The sequence below is a fragment of the Alligator sinensis genome, unplaced genomic scaffold, assembly GCF_000455745.1.
Source record: "Alligator sinensis unplaced genomic scaffold, ASM45574v1 scaffold1423_1, whole genome shotgun sequence".
NCBI classification, from domain to species: Eukaryota; Metazoa; Chordata; order Crocodylia; family Alligatoridae; genus Alligator; species Alligator sinensis.
The window spans coordinates 853881-871398 of NW_005842621.1; the positions used below are offsets into that span (position 1 = coordinate 853881).

Here is a 17518-nt window from a genome sequence, read left to right on the forward strand (position 1 = left end):
TATTTGCTCATGTACCACACTCACCTTTTCACCCAATATAAGCACGCCAAAATCGGGGGTCTTGTCTTAAGTGGAGAAGCTGATTTTTTGGATTCTTCACTTGGAATAGAAGCAGGGAGACACTGTTGAAAGATGACCACCATGCTTCTCACTCTGCCAGCCTCAGGGAGGGAGGAGGTAGAATTTACCCCGCTTCTGCTGCAGTCAGGATCCCCTCCTGTCACCATTCAGCTGTGATGGGGGTGGGGAGGAGATCTTTTTTTCCTTCGTTCTGCCTTCCCAAAACAGGCTGTGCATCTTATTTGGAGGGTAATCATGACTCATACTTGAGATGATATCTTTTATTAGACCAACAAGATTTTTGCAAAAACAAATCTTTAATTGCAAGCTTTTGGGCATAAACACCCTTCATCAGGCATCGGAGAAAAGATTGTAGAAGTTCTCCTAGGTAGAAATGAAAGTTCATATTTCATAGGATTTCACAGAGGAGTCAATAGATGGACATCTCCTCTGGGCAGCCAGTTCATAGCTGGTATGAAGCCTCTCACCTCCTGTGGGGATCTGTGAGGATGCAGATTACCTTGAAACAAAGGCAGGAGCAGGATCTCAGGTTTCAGGTCGTCACAGTTGCTTCCTGCTTGGGAAATATGAAGATTTCATTTTTAAAAATCGGCTAAAATTCAATATCTTCCATGTGTTGGGTATCTAGGTTGTAGCCATATTGGTCTAGAGAAAAAGGCAATCAGGATTCACAATAGAAATGATATCTTTTATTAGACCAAGAAGATTTTTGCAGAAAAAATTCTTTAATTGCAAGTTTTCAGGCAAAAACACCCTTCATCAGGCATTGGAGAACTTTCTGAATTTGGATTTTGAATTTTGAAATTGAATTTGGAGAATTGGAGAATTATTTGGAGGGTGTGAGGTATGTGAGAAAATACAGTAAATATTTTTCCTCTCTTTTAAGTCCTATGCTCAAACCTATTTTCAGAAGCCCTCAAAAATAGAAAGATGGAGGGACCTGCAAAAAACCAAGGGAACCTTTAAAATTTTAGACTTGAAGCTGTTCCTATAGGTATAACCTTAGTAGCCAGAGTCATGAAGTCTGTAAGTGTTTAGATCCCTCTGTGGGCGCCCATGTGCTCTGTGTGCATCAGATAGGAGCTTACCGAGGCCCAGCTTGCATTGTGTACAAGGGTATGACCGATGGGTCAGCTGCGATTCTCCCGCAGGACAGGACCTGCCCTTCTTTCTCCAGAATAACCTGCAAGTCACCAGATACAGAAGGCGAAGGTTCAAGGATGCATCAGTATATGATGGTCTCTTAGTGCCTTGAGGACAAGCCACAAAGCTCTGGTAGCAGTCAAACGAGGTTCATCCAGTGCCCCTTTTAGGTAAGTGATGCCAAAGACCAGAAGAGAGACCACAATGCAGAGAAAAGGCTCATCATCAACTCTGACTCCCATAACGGTGAAGCTGACTGCACTGGTGCTGTAGAGATACCGTCCGTGCACACTGTGACTCTCTTAAGTTCAGCTACTTCAGAGTTCAGGTGGCATTCGGTATTTCTCTACAATGACAAACTATATGTATCACATGTGGATAAAACCGCCAAGCGGTACACACAGCAGGGAGAGCTAGTGATAAGGCGCAGCACAGAGGAAGACTTCTTCAGCGCCCTCTTGAGCAACCCTTGGCGTTGATGCCTACCACTAAATATGTGACCGTGGAAGAAACAAGAGTACCTTGGCACCAAGGCATGTACTGCGAGGCAGGCAGTACCGACAGCACTTTGACACTGCCTTTAGAGAGGTCTCTTCATACCATCTGTCACTGAAGAGTATTCTCCTGGTCTTCAAATAAAGAAGCTTCTGCGAGATTTGTAGTCAGCATCACAGAGGATCCTGCCGGCTCCAGAGCTCAGCCGCTCTCTTAATGGGAATGGGATTGGTCAAGCCAGTATTAAGCCACCCAGCAGGTTATCGTGACTCTTTTGGGCTGAGTGGCATCTGCCGTCACATCTCCCACAAGTGGCCCCTATTGTGTTAGGGGGAAAAACAGAGAGTATTCTTTTCCTTCAGCTTTTCTGACTGGACCACAACTGCAGGATGACCAGGAAGAACCACACTCAGTGGCGGCATCCTGTTTTTACAGAAGGACCCTTTTTCACCCATCAAGGCAGGGTCCTTGGCACTCCTGCCACTCTCAGATGACATTTTTTAGTCCATGACCAGTACAGGATGCTGCCTTTCAGATTCTGCACCCTACCGGTGATGTTCACTAATGGTGTGGCAGTAGTGACAGTGCACGTGAGCAGAGAGGGACTTTTCGTTGACCTGTACCTAGAGGATTGAGCGAGAAGACTTCAGCAGCAGTGGTATACATCCTCCCTGTTCTCTCATCTAGGACTTTGTGTGAACCAGGAGAAATCATCTCGAACATAATCACAGGGGACTGAGTTCGTAGGTGCTAAGACAGACTGTCTGCAAGAACTGACCTGCCAGGGGACAGGCTGCACTCCCACCGGTCATTGCCATCTAATGTAGCAATGAGTGTATCTATGTGTCCAGGCCACGTCTTGGCATGCGGATACGTGACCGTGCTTACCAGACTTCACTTGCAGTCCTTGCAGCTGTGGCTGAGGTCTTTCTTTTGCCTGCTAAATTGTAACATGACTTAAAAACCACAGTTTTAATTCTGAGTGGCTGGACCTGTGAATACACAGAAGAGGATTCCTTTCTTGTCTCCATCCCCTCACATAATGCTCATCACCCCTGGGCCATCTGCAGACATATGGCAAGGTCCTGCTCCAGGGTCCCCTCCGTACCATTCCTGCCAGCCTTGTAGGGTAGTGCAAGGCAAATCACAAGGGACTGCACAGCTTCAGTGCACACTGTCAACAAGAAGAGAGGCATTTGATTGGTCTCTTCTTTGCTGGAAAGCCCTCCAGCTGTGGACTCGGTGCCATCACACCAAGATAACATTATTGGTTCTGCATCTTCCAGGAACCAGCAGCAACCAGGTAGGTACAAGGTAACCAAGCAAAAATGGTCCCTACAAGTATCCATCGTAGAGTCTATATTTAACCAGTTGGGAACTCCCATGATTTGCCTAACATGAGGCTAACATGAAGCGTTTGCACATCAGCTCCAGGGGCAGAACGAGCTGGAGTTACTCATCCTACCTTTTCCTGCTAAAGCTCCAAGTATCCTCCCCTAAGTCATGGCGTACTATCCAAAGTCAGACCAGACAAGCTCATGCTGATCCGAATAGATGTCTACTGGACAAAGAAATTTTGGTAGTCAAACCTCTTGCAAATGTTCATTTGGCCCTCCCATTCACCTCCCAATCTGTGCAGATATGGTATCCCAGAACTGTGTCCAGATATTTTACCCAAACCCGCCATTGCTGCACCAGAAGTGTTGGACAATTGCAAGCTAAATGTTACTGACCATGATTCTCCTCTAAAAGTTTCAAGAAGTACTCCTGTAAGACAACAAAGACTAATCCTCCAAATGGAAACAGTTTTTTGTAAGGACAGTCCAGCCCAATCTGGACCCACTTGATGCTGAAGTACCAAAAAGATCCTTGTCAACTCCCTGCACTTGAAACATTGATTGCACCCAACTGTATCGGGGATTTTTGAAGTCCTCCAGTACACTTATCTCTCTCTCTCAAAGACCCAGCTTCTGTATGGGATCTCAACATAACTTTCATGAAATGCGTGGAGTCCCTGTTTAAGCAACTGTAGGATTTTTCAGTATGTCTTGTTACTTTTCAGACAGCCCTTCTGATTGTCACCACCCCAGCAAGGAAGGGTCAGTGTGCTCCAGGACTTCATGGTTGGACCTGTCTGTATCCCTCTGTAGTGATGAGGGACACTAGGGCTGTGCGAAATTTCACCGAGTGTTTCTTTTCTAAGCTGTTTCAATGCGTTTCGAGCTCGAAACAGCGAAATCGAAACAAAACAAAAAGCTTTGAAACAAAAGGAGGGCACTCGAAACGTTTCCAAAGTTTCAAAACATTTTGAGTTTCAAAGCAGCCCGGTGGCGGGAGGCAGGGGAGAGCCAGGGCTGTGCTCCGAGCGGCTCCGCCAGCCCCACGGAGCTCAGCCTGGCAGCGGGAGGCAGAGCGCAGCCCTGGATCTCCCTGCCTCCTGCTGCTGGGCTGAGCTCCATGGGGCTGCGGGCCCCCGGATCTGCACCCCGGATGAGAGGAGGCTGCTTCTGCTGCCTGGGACTGGCGGCAGCATCAATCTTCCCTGGTGCTGGGTGCGGGCTGTGCCCAGCACCGGTTTCAGGCGGCAGCGGCAGCCTCCTGTCACCTGGTGCAGATCCGGGGGCCTGCACCCCTGGGAGGAGGCCGTCAGCGTCTGTCAGGTGGCCTCTGTCAACAGAATCAAAAGCAGATATCAAATCCACCAAAGCTTCACCGTTTCCTTCTCCCCTCCCAACTTCCCCCAAGGGACCGGTATGGATAGATCGAATGCAAGTGCACAAAACAGTTGTCTACAACTGAGCTGCCATCCATAAAGCCAGCTTGTCCCTTTGCTAAAAGGTTACAGTGCTCAGCCCAGTCCTTAGAGGCATCTGAATTAGATTTTAAAGGCAACACCTCAAAGCTATTGGGATGATTGTGACTATATCCACTCTGTCTCTCATATCGAGGGGCAGTCGTGCTGGCTGACCGCCCTGGGGGGGGTGTTCCCTGCGATGTTAATTGTACCGCACAATTTTGCAAATATGAACTTTATAGGCAGGCTTAGTGGTTGGTGTGCCTCTTCTAGGACTTCTTCAGATAAGAGCACCAGGAATTACCTACACTTGACTGTACCCAATCAAATGGGTGACACCAAATTCAGATTCTTCCAAAGGACCCTTTGAATAATAGATGTCTTGTCTTATTCGACAATTTTTATATTCCCCTCTAAAAACTACCTGGTTCCTAAAAGCAGCTGGTGAGCCCTTATTTCTGGCCTGAAGTTGATTCCTACAATCAAGGTCATTTGTCTTGACTTTTAGCTTGTTAAGATGAAAATATTCTCCTCTTAGGAGCCAAGTCAGTCTGTAATTCTTAAAGTGATTGATAAATGCCATACAGACCTGTACGGCATCCTTCAGTCCCCTACTTCGTATTTATGACATTAGGAGGCCATATTATTTTGTCTTAATTATTAATTCTTGTATTTAAAAATATAAATATTAATGAACAGCTTTATAAAAGCAATTGTTAGATCATACCAAGATGTGGGGTTCTTTATCTTGCCCTGTCATTACATTGCGATCAGTTTGGTTCGTACTGTTTAAAAATAATTTATATTAGGATCAGGGTTCTTCTTAGATATTATAGTAACAAAATAATAAGAGAATCTCTGCCCCAGAGATCTTGCATACTGGGTTTTCTGTGGTTGCGAGTATCCACACAGGCAGATCAGCATTGCCGGCAAGCGGAAGTAACAAACAACTGGAGGGAACGAGGGGAACAAAATAAATTGTAATGGCTGCATAGACCAGCTGTGTGCTCAATTAGAAGGAATAGGGTCATTTTGAAGGATGTTTAGACATCTATTTTTATATGAACCATGTTCAGAATCCATATAGAAATAGAGGTATTTATTTAAGAAGTAGGAGCCATTTGGAGGAATGGCAGGAACTCCCTTCTGAACTTCTTGGATACATAAAAAGCATATATTCGGGTATTTTCTGGGGTTGGGTAGTGGACCAGTCAAATAAAATTTGGTCAGTACACTGGCCAAATATCGGTCAAAAATAAAAATTGCCAATACAGTCAAATAATACACACAAAAATCTCAAATCTTCCTCTAAGAAATGTATCAAAAACCAATAAAAATTATATTTCTGTCAAGAAAACTGCAAAAAAAAAAATCACTCCCCATAAAAATGTTATAACCTTTAACCAGTCAGAAAAATGTGTCCACCACCACCTAGGTTTGGCAGGGTCCCGGGAGTTAGGCTTTTTCTCTGCAAGGAGGCACTTCAGCAGATCGGTCCTCAAGCTCCTGAGGCCAAAGCATGGCTGGAAGGGATCTCAGGGGGTTGCCTGGTCCAGCCTCCTGCTCCAGACGGGGTCATCCTAATCGGGCGTCCGTCTAACCTGAGCTTGGCAATATCCTAGGCTGGAGATCACAGTTTCTCTAGACAGCCTGTTCCAGTGCCTGCCGCGCTTACAGCGAGATGGTTTTTCCGCATCTCCAACCAAAATTTCCTCTGCCGCAGTTGAAGCCATCGCTCCTAGTCCTGTCCCCTGCAGCCAGTCGTCTACCTCCACCCTTGAAGTACTTGAAGACTGTTATCAAATCCCCCTCAGGCTTGCCTCCAGACTAAATAACCCTAGCTCCTTCCGCGTTTCCTCCTAAATCAGGTTTCTCAGGCCCCTGTTCATTTCTGTTGCTCTGCACTGGACTCTTTCCAATCTGGCCACATTTTTCTTGAAGCGTGGGGCCCCAAATGGGGCGAGTGTGCACGTGCATTTCCCCAGGGACAAATAACAGCGTCACATAGTTGTGGTGCTGCTAATTGTCCCTGGGGAGCGCGCCTGCATGCACATCTGGCATGCAGCAGATTGCCCCGAGTGGGTAGGGGAGGCCCCAGTGGCCTTACCTGGCGTCCTGGGGGCCTCTCGGGGCTGCAATGGGGGCGATCCGGGCATGCAGAGCCTGGCCGGCCAGGCTCCAGTTTCAGGCGGCGCATGCTGCACCCACATGCACCGCCCTGCTTTTTTCTGATGAGTTTTGTTTCGATACCAGGATTTCCTAGCATCTAATTTTGGCTCCATGCTACAAATACACAGCGCAAAGATCCTTTTCACGTGCGCCCCGTGCATTTTGTGGTGCCTCAAAAGCCTCAAACGTGCACGTGTGTGCTCATCTGGATGCGCCCATAGGGTGGAAGGATTGCTTCCCTTGATTTGCAAGGGACACTCCTGTTAATACAACTTGGTACGCGGTTTGGTTTTGGTCTACTGTAACGCGCAGGTCCTTTTCTGCAGTACTGCAGCAGAGCCACTCATTCCCCATCTGTATTTGTGCATGTGGTTATTCAGTCCCAAGTGCAGGATTTCACATTTGTCCTTGTTACATGTCATCTGATTGATTTTGGACCATTTCTCCAGTCTATCCAGGTCATTCTGGAGCCTAGCCCTACCCTCCAGGATGTCTGCAGCACCACCCAACTTGAATGTCACCAGTAGTTTTGCTAAGCATGTACTCAGACCCTTCGCTGACCTAAATTCTCTGGGTTAAAAACAATGCAGTTCCCCACCTGTATCGTGGGGATGGTGCTTCTCTGGCTTTTTGGGGTGGGGTTGAGATTAAATGCATGCAAATAGCATTGTTACCATCCTTGGATTCAAATATCATGTAAGGACTAAGTGTTGTTTAGGCAGCACTGCGCATGTCTACATGAGATGCTACGTTGCCGGGCACAAGTCGTGACGCCGACGCTACTGCTCAGTAGCTCATTGCTCGTAGCTCATTGTAGGGTTGGAAACTAGCTAAAGCAAGTACTAAATGACTGCGCTGTAACAACCGCTCAGTGGGGCGCATATGTAGATGTGCCCAGTGACTGGCACTGCGGACACGTTACACTTCCCTCTCTTTGGGTGACTTGTGTAGACAAAATAGAAAGTGTACCTCAGTCACTTTAATGGTAAGCAACTATTACAAGTAATTCATGCTGAGTCTTGGCTTCCAGTTTCCACTCTCTGCCTCTCACTCCGCTAAAACTACCCCTGGCCTGGCTCCCACCTTTCTTCTTTTACACATTAACTCTCAATATATGTTTTTGAGTTTTTTAAGGGTTTGTTGACTTTTAAATTTTTGTGTTTTTATTTGCATTTCCTTCCAGAACAGATAATATTTTTCTAATGTTTCTATTTTTAGGTCATACCTTTAGATATTACACTGGAGCTCCAAAAACAGATTATGTCGGAGTTAGAAATCCTTTATAAGGTATTCTTTTTTTACCGCTTTTAATTATGTTTGCCGAGGGTCTGGGTGCAGAGGCTTTTTTTTTATATGCTGCTCTTCTCTTTCATTTTGCAGTGCGACTCCTCATATATCATAGGATTTTATGGTGCTTTTTTTGTAGAAAACAGAATTTCGCTATGTACAGAATTCATGGATGGTGAGTTGTGTCCTTTTTCTACTTTTAATTGTTAAAATGTAATTGAGATTTAAAGATATGCACTTTGAATAATAGAATGTGATCGTTTAAAAAAAAAGGATATAGTAAAATACTAATAATGACTACTTACGGGCTTCAAAATCAGACTGGCATTGTGATCATTTGTGGTTATATTTTTCTCCATATGCTATATTTTCCTGAATGTTGTTTTGTTTACTTTTATTGAAAATTTAAGTAGAACAGAAATAAATGCTAGTTTAATCTGTGGTTTGATTCTTGATTCTTTCATACAATCTGTCTTCGCTGACAAAACAGCTGTTCTTTTCTTTTAATGTTTCAATCGCCAAAACAGATTTTCTTTTAAAGAAATCTATTAACCCAATGTCCTGTGTGTTTGCAGTGAAAATCAGTTCTTAATTGCAAGATAAGGAATTATTTTCCAGCACAGCTGTCTAGCTATGCTGTACTAAGTTTCCTTTGGTGTGTTCACATTTCTCCCTACATGAATTTCTTTCAGACCCATAACATTGCCTTCCTTGCAAGCTGGTACTAGCGTCCTTATGGAGATTTATTAACACTTTGCCGTAGAAATTTTGTGCTGTGAGATCCTTGGACAAAAGACACTTTAGATGGGCAAAAGGAACTTATTAAAGCGATTTATAATCATTGCTTTCTGCTGTGTATCAACTCTGAGAGTCTCTCTCTCATGACTGATGAAGTCCCCTCGTGTCTGGTACACTAGAACTAAAATACTTTCCAGCATTAGAGTCTGAATTTCCTGATGTCCTTACATTATTAAAGTAATAGTCCATGACTCTCAACAAGAATTTCTCAAGAGCCAGCGTTTTCTGGCCTAGCCAGGTTTTTTTTCCTTCTAAGGTTCAGTTGAGTTGGATGTGAAGAAGTAGGAGTCTTACAAATAAGCTAATAAAAATAGTCATGCAAAGAGGGCTGTCTTTCAGGAAATATGCATAAATCATATAAATAAATATATGTGATAGATATAGATCTATTCTTTCTTTCTATCTATCTATATAGAGATAGATATTGCTGTCTGTATGTAACCATTGCTGCCTAGTTCCATTTTTATTTCTCTTGAGGAACACAAAGTCCTTCATTTTCCTTCGTGTATTAATAGCTCTCTGGTTATTAGAACAATCTAGTCTTGTTACAAGTCGTTGCTCTTTTTGCTGTGCACGTCCCTGCCCTGAAGTTCATTGCAACCCAGTTACAAAGATGAGTCTTGATTCTGTTCTCCCAAATGTAACAAGGTTAATTAAAAAGGATGATATTCATTCAGCAAAACCCAAGTGTGGAATTCATTGGTGCTCTTGCACTAAACAAGCATTGCTCAGAGGCTCTAGTTTCCCGTACTTGTGTCATCACTAATGCACTCAGGAGTGTGAGCTCACACTGTCAGTTGGTATTTGCATGTGCGTGCCAGCTGGGTCGGCACACCAAGAAGTACTTGCAAGCTCTGAAGAGTTCATTTGCTTAAAACAGTGGTTCTCAACCCTTTTAGACTCGAGGCAACCCGCCCTTAGGCACTTCTTGGAAAATGCCAGCTCTCAGCTTCCACTCAGGGTTTTTGACTACAGAAAAATACTAGAGCAGTCCTTCTGTTGCAGAGAAAGCCCACATCAAAATGTTTAACATGTTGAATTTCAATTTGAAACCTCTGGCCTCATCCTGTGAACCATGTTTGCACACCTAACAGTACTAACAGCACTAACACTGCAGTGCATGGCACCTTTGAAAGGATCTCGACGCACCCCAGGGTGTCACAACACCCTGGTTGAGAATCACTGGCCTCAAGTCTGAAGACCGGAGGCTGCGTGTGCTCCTGCAAGCTCAGATGCAATTAAAAAAAAAAGGCAGAATTGCTTGCTCATAAAAGCACTGCAGTTTTAATTCCTGAACGAGGACAGTCAAGCCTTTAGGCTGTGCTTCTCTCTTGTGATGTTGCATAACAGTGGCATCTGCTGACCGTGCAACAATGACTGGCACGCGTATGGAGATGACCTGCAATCCACACAGGGGCAAAGCACATGATCAAGTTACAAGAAAAACAAGGGTGGGAATTACAGCGTAGCAGCTACGTGCATGCTCCGACTTTGTAGGATTTTGGAGCTAGCCCTTCACTGGCGGGTAAGCTGCTGTCGGGTGGGTCCCACTACCGTTCACGGGTAGTGACCACGGCGTAGCTCCTAGCAGCAAATTTCTGCCTTCCTTTACCTGATGGTAACTTCACGTGACTGTGCCTGAATGTTGTATGCTCCCTCTGGCAGTGACACAAATAATGATTTGCTAAATAGTTGGGACATTGCCAACCCTTCTCTTCCGAGCTTTATTTTTGCTATTTAAGCATGCAGGGGAAGGGGCAGAGCAAGGGAGGTGGCACGCATAACCATGCAGGTGAACCGCCTTTAAGCAGGCCTCCCTCCCCCCCCACCGTGGCCCCTTTTTGGCCAGTTTCCGTTTCTGGGAACAGGTATCTGCAACGGTTTGTGGAGAGCCAGTCTTTTGCAAACATCCCATTAAAAGGTTTGCCTCGAAAGTGTCCCGTGCCAGTGAATCCCACAGATGGCTGTGCAAACAAATACCTCCTTCACGGAGAAGCTAATAACAGATGGATAGCAAAGGTTAGCTCAACGCTGCATCCATCTGTTTGGGAAAACGTATGTATGTAGAGTCAAAACATGGTCGGTTTTGTACGGCGTGCGGTTCTGCTCCGATGGGGAGGAAAGCAGCAAAAGCTGCACGAGTCGTGGGCTGTGAACAGTGCCGCACAGAGCTTGAACCGCTTGACCTCGCTCATCCGTGGATCTGCTAATTGATCTTGGAGATCAATGGGGGACATAAAATGAGACTTCCTCATCTTTGCACTTTTACATCTGTAATAAAAATGCTACTTGAGTAAATAAAGGTGGTGAAATGGTGGGGTGCTGGGTTGTGTTTTTATGTCCATCTTCCCCTGAATTGCCAAGCCACCCACACATCCCAAAGAAGTCAATGGGAACCGCAGCTTCTTGACGTCCTCGAAGATCGGGAAAGACATTAGATGCCTCATGTGGATTTGGAAGCTTGTCTTCTAGGCACCGCAGTTACAACCTTGTGGGCAGAGCTTTTCTTAACATAAATGTATGTGATAGATAGATAGATAGATAATATTTTAGGGTTAGTCTGTACAATGTGGATGGATGGATGGATGGATGGATGATTTACTTGGGTTAGTCTATATGGTGTAGATAGATAGATAGATAGATAGACAGATAGATAGATAGATAATCTTTTAGGGTTAGTCTATACAATGTGGATGGATGGATGATTCACTTGGGTTAGTCTATATGGTATAGATAGATAGATAGATAGATGTTGCTGTCTATATGATGTAACCATTGCTGCCTAGCTCCATTTCTATTTCTCTTTTCGCTTTTCTGCTCTGCCCAATTAAAAGGCCTGTTAATTTTCCTAGTAAGGCAGAAAGACGAGCTCTTTGATGCTCCTTCCCCCTCGCTGCACTCTCTGTGTTTCGAGTGTAAGGCTTGGCTCCCGAATGTGAGACAACAGACCACGTTTTGTACAAAACTAACCCATAGGCTTGTAAATATAATCAAGGAGGATCGGACCTTGTCACCGCTGAATGGCCGTTCTTATTCTCAATTTTAAATTTGCTTTTATGTCCAAGTATGAATGTGTTAACATGGGATGGGAGCATCTCTTATTGACCGGGCACACATTTCCTGGGTAAAAGGAAACTTCCTTCTGTTCCCGTGAGAGGGCCTGGCCCCTTGTTAGGAGCTAGGAAGGGCCAGGGCTCCTCACCCCCTCGGCACGGCAGATAGGGACCGTCATCCAGCAGTGGACGCTGCCACCATGACACCAGACATCCTTCAGAGCAGGGTGCCACCGAATCGTTTCGGTTTGGCCTTTGAGGAAAGATGGACTTCTGTCAGGCCCGTGGTGCTGTGCCAGGTGCCATCAGTTGCTGCCAACATCCCTTTTACTAGGCTCGTCGGGACACGGCATTGCTGCTGCCCTCAACTTTATAATGTGCTGTAATTGTTTCTCGTGCCTCTTTAATCTGCTGCAAATTAAATTTTAAATTGCACCAGATCTGGTGCTCCATTCTCGTGGGTAAAATCTGCCTCCTGCTTTCTTACCCTTCAGCGTGGGAGTTGTCAGAAAACATATTACTGTATTTACTCACAACACACGTGCACTTCCCCCCGCAAAGTTCAGCCTTTCAGGATCGGGTTGTGGGTTTTAAGCAAGTAAGCAGGAGGGATGGAGTCCAACGGTAACCCTTTTGCAGCTGCTGTCAGATTGCTGACTGGGACTTTTTGCAATAGAGCCTTTCCATGAAAAAGCCAGCTGTAGGCTGTGCCTAGAAAAATCGTCCCCCCTCCACTCCCCTCCCCTCCCCTCCCCTCATAATATGCCTTCCTAAAACAAGGTCTTATTTTTGGGGCGTGCAGAAATACCGTAGTTGTGACTTTGCAAATAAAAAGATAGCACAGGTAGGAAAGAAAAGCTTCGAGTTCTCTTGTGTCTTTGTTCAGACTTGTCTTGAAGGTCAACTGTTTCCAACACACCTACTCTTGCCTCATTTATGGCATCTTCGTTAATAAACAAAGGGCAGAAAAGCCCTTGTGACTTCGAATCTAGGCTAGCATTTTATTGTTGCTTAACTGAGCACATTGCATTTGTCTCTGCAGGCGGCTCCTTGGATGTTTATAGAAAAATTCCCGAACATGTCCTAGGAAGAATAGCGGTAGCTGTAAGTATTTATTTATTTATTTTTTTTAAGTAATTGCTCATTGTGTTACGTTCACATTTGACCTAAGATTTGATTCACAAGTGCCCGGTTGTCAAGTCGTCATCCAGCCACTCATCCAAAAGACTGTGCTGCTGACTGGTTCCTCTCTATTGCTCACAAAGCTTCAGCTCCTCTCTCCTGTGGACAAAGGCAGGTGAAACACATGGGCTGAGAAGGTGCAGCTAGGTCTGATGCAAATAAAAGCTGCCGCAAGACCTGCTGCACGTGCCCTGCACCTTGTCCGTCATTTAAGTCTGTTGCTTCCTGAGCTAAAGCTGCTCCTTGAAGGAAGGAGGCCGAAGACGGAAACTGCCAGACTGGAAGAGCACAACCAGAGGGTCGCGTGCCTCATGCTCGGGGCATGGTGCTAGCTCACCGGGATCCTTCTCCCGTGTTGTCTGTGGTTGGCACGACTTCACAGCAGTCTCGGGGGAGAGGTTGGGCAGTTTCGTTCTAGGCCATCCTCCTGGTACGGTGGCAGCATTTCGACACGGATGCCTGAGGGCACCCGGGAGCGCACCGTCGTGTCTCAGCCGCACATGAGAGCTGAACGCTCCTAGGATGTCACTAATGGTGACTGAAAACAGACTGCAGAGTAAAAAAAAAAAAACCAAACCTCCATGTTCTGCAAAGACTGAATCGAGTCTAATTGACCAATGTCTCAGTGCACGTTGGGGGGGGGAGAGATACCGCTAAACAATTGCTAAATCTGAGGAATACTTTGATAACTTAAGCAGTTTAAAGCATAACAAAGTTATTCTATCATGTGCCATTTAATTAAGTGCTGGGTTTTCACATTCATTATACATCAAGCTGACAATTTAAATCCTTTAATCCAATGCAGGCAGCTATTTAGTCTCTGTTCATTGTAATTCACAGCTCTACTTTCTTTTAATTTGTGTGGCCTGCCCAGGGTGATGAACATCCTTTTCTGATGCTGTTTCCTCTAAGTAGCTTCAAATCTGCTCATTAGTGAGCCTGGTGGTTTCTTGTGGAATCTGAATGCTTTTCACCCTCAATTTGAGAGTCAGAATGTTTCGTCTTATCTTCGGCATGGCTTACGTGCTGCTTTTTGCAGCCTCCTCTGTTACGTTAAATATTGTGTGCACAAGGTGTGATGATGTTTGGAGAAGCCCGCAAATGCACACAAAGTCCTACACTGTGTTCAGGTCCCATTCCCCTGCCACTGCCTCTTACTGCCCACCCCCAGTTCTTCGATCCGTCCTGACCTATGCTATCATCCCCTCATCGGTCACCGCTTCGTAGTGCAGCTCCTCCCTTCGCGTTCTGGTCCTTTTCCTCCACCCCCTTGTATGACTTACAAAATCTGCTATGACTTGCAAATGCTGCTTTCTAGTCCCAGGTGGCAGCCACTGGAAGCATTTGGGTCCTACACCTGCCACTTTTTCTCCTTATGAGGCAGGTATCCTGCATTTTGGCACATTTCTTTGCCTGGGTGCTACTTCTCTGCACACTTGGCACCTTTCCGCCATTCGGGCTGCTGGAGAAAGGGCACCAGCACCTTTGCACTCCAGATAGTTTCTCAGCCGTAGCAGCCGCACATCCCACCGGTCCGCCTGGCCCGCTGCTTGTTGCTGTTGCTTGAATTGTTGCACGCGCTGTTTGCAGATACAATGATCCTTGCCCCAAAGAGGCAATCAGCCCAAAGCCCAGAGGGGCTTCTAGCATAGGATTTACATCATAGACTGGTGAGAGGGAAAGCATAAAGAAAAGGCCAGAATTTGGGTGAGGACAAGACTCCAACTGCACAAGATGTTATATTTTGCATAAACAAAATCTGGGTCCTCTGGACTGTGTGAAAAGCAGGAGCTTTTTCAAATCGATCAATCTTATTTCTTCTTTCCTTGCACTTTGTACATGGGGCCATTTGTCCTACGCTCTCCCAAGAGACGCACAATGCCGGCAGGCTATAGAGTCTGCAGAAAAATGTGCATGACCTGCACATCAGTTAATTAAAATCTTTTTACAAAATTAGCAGAGGGGTCCTCTCAGTGCAAGCTTCCCCAGAAAAGCCAGTGCACCATATAGACCTTCACAGTATCCTTCAGGCCAGACCAGTTTGTGGTCTCTGCTATACCAGATTTGTCATGATACTTTTATTCTTTTAAAAACAAATGTTGAGCAAACTTTAATTGCCCGTGGATGGTACCAGAGTGACAGCACTGAAACCAATATCCTCTATCCAGCCTTCTCTTAGGAGCTAGCAGGAACCCTAAAAATGACTCCAACTGGTCTAAAATGTGATAGCTGTCTGCTAATAAGATCACGTGGCTACAGGCTCTTCGTGGATTTTCTTCTAAGGGTAACTGTGATGGACCCAAAATTAAATGCCAGGCAGATATCCATAAAATGGTACAACAGTACAGCCTTATCCATGCAGGTCCTTTCCAATGAGACTCAACCCTGAGTTGGCAGAATCGCAGTCTTTAGAGCTGGCAGGGTAATTTTGGCTGCAGAGACTCTCAAGGTTTAATAAATGCTGCCAAATGCCCTGGTGATTTGTCTGATACAGGCACTTGTCTTAGACTGGGCACCTCAAAATGCAAGCAGCTATATACAGATTCAACGTATGTGTATGTATATATAAAAATATACGTCCACATAATGCACATGCATCCACCTATAAATGGGCACAGATGAGTATATGTATAGGTAATACAAAGGATAGGTTATTAAGTGTGTGTTTGTGTAAATGGTACATGATACGAGATCACGTGATATAGGTGTTGTTACCTTTTGCATTTTCCTTCCTTGTTGCTCCCATCCATCCACTCAAATGTCAAGCTGCAGTGCTTAGGGGTGGTCCTCACGCTGAGCTGATCTTGCAATAGGCCATTATGGAGGGGGGATACTCTTTTCCTTCTTAAATAATACTGAAAAAGCCAAGTATTTGATAGGGTGGAAATGTTGTCCAAATTCTTGGGTCTTTCAGTAGTAGTTCTGGATCTGCCGTTGTTCCAGGCAGCTCTGCGGCTCGAGGATGGGGCTCTTAAGTCACCTCGAGGCCCATCAGTGATCGTCCTCGAACCGCGGGATTGCTGATGCTTCTGGATGTAGTAAGACGCGCTGGAGGGGTCGGGGGGAAGAGGGAGCGGTGAAGAGCGGGGCCAGGGGAGCGGAAGAGAAATCTGAACAGGGGCCTTGGTGACGAGAAGGACGCGTTGGCTGCGCCATGGAGAAGAGAGTTGGTAACAGCGAGAGACTGAAGCAGCAGTTAGCGGTGATCCTCCAAAGGCACGAGATGTCTCTGTCCTCGCCGCAAAATCCTGGAAGAGCCCGCACTCTCTGTGAGACGGTGAAACCTCTTTTTCTCTGTGCCACCTCCTTCCTTTTGGGTGAACGGAGAGGGATTAATTTTTTTCCCAAGGGAAAAGGACAACTTGAGACCCCCGAGAGAGGCACTGCCGTCCTCGGTGTGGCCAAATGATCTCCTCCTCCCGCGCGTATGTATTCAGGCTCCTCTGTGGCTGATACTGTTCTACCTTTGCTTGCCACTTCACACATTTATTTTCACTTCAATTTCTGAAGCAGTGACATTGTGCACTGTATTTTGAGTGCTAATGTTGATTGAAGTTCTCCCTGAAAGGATGTGCACTTGAACTGTCAAGAGAGTGAGTGATTGACAGCAGGTAGAAGTACTTTTTGTGTCAAGGCTTTGTCAAGTCATTGTTGCAAAACCTACTTTACTGAATACCAATAATGCCTCCTAGATGTTCAATCAACACATAATCTATGCCAGTGCCTTTTTTATTTATTTTTTAGAAGAATGCATAATCCCCAATGTCCATCCTTAATAGGAAAGTGGCATCTCTTTTAGTGTCAGTGAATAACAATAATTTGCGTGTGTGTTTTTTTGGCTTTATAGCTTGGAAACCCAGCAATGTAGGAAAAAAAAAAAAGCCACTTCAAACTTCCATTTTTGTGGTTGTTGCTGAGATGATCTAACTGTAATCGTTAGTTTAATAGTATGCCTTTTATTCAGCACATGCTACTTAATAAAGATGATTAATAACACTTGGCCGATTATTTCTCTCCTAGCAAATGTTTGCTTTCTTCTCGTATAAAAATGTTTAAAAACCCCTGCAAAAATGTTTAAAATATTACAAGATGTTTAAATGGTCTCAATGTATGTTAAATGAGGAGAGAAGCTGCTTGTACCCCAGCCATTTTTATTGGTTTGGAGAAGTCTGAAAGGCCATTTATTTTATTTTATCTTTTTTTAGCAACGATGTTTTTATTCTTGCAGTTTTCAAAACAATGTGCAAGTAGGATTCCTCTGTTTTGCTTTCTGAAAGGCTAGCATGAACAAGGCCACATCGAGGGGATATGTGGAATATGATTAAGGCCTTTTGTGATGGGTAATTACCATCTGAGGCCACAAGACTCTTGGATTAGGAGTGCGAGAGTGTAGCACGATGGAGATGCCATCTAGAGCAATTTACTTGGGATTCAAAATCATCATTCATACAAAAGAGGCTCAGGCTCCACTTGAGTTGTGTTTTGTTACTGAGTGAATGAGATTTTTAGACTGATC

At 45.1% G+C, this 17518-nt stretch overlaps 1 protein-coding gene across 2 annotated transcripts in view; it reads left to right on the forward strand.

The window, feature by feature from the left end:
- MAP2K5 (mitogen-activated protein kinase kinase 5) overlaps positions 1-17518 on the forward strand; it is a 182766-nt gene that overhangs the window by 65773 nt on the left and 99475 nt on the right. For both annotated transcript variants that reach the window (XM_006033317.2, XM_025215098.1), the window contains exons 10-12: positions 7901-7969; positions 8063-8144; positions 12863-12924. In XM_006033317.2, coding sequence (XP_006033379.1) covers positions 7901-7969; positions 8063-8144; positions 12863-12924 — 213 coding nt within the window. The remainder of the gene's footprint in view (positions 1-7900; positions 7970-8062; positions 8145-12862; positions 12925-17518) is intronic.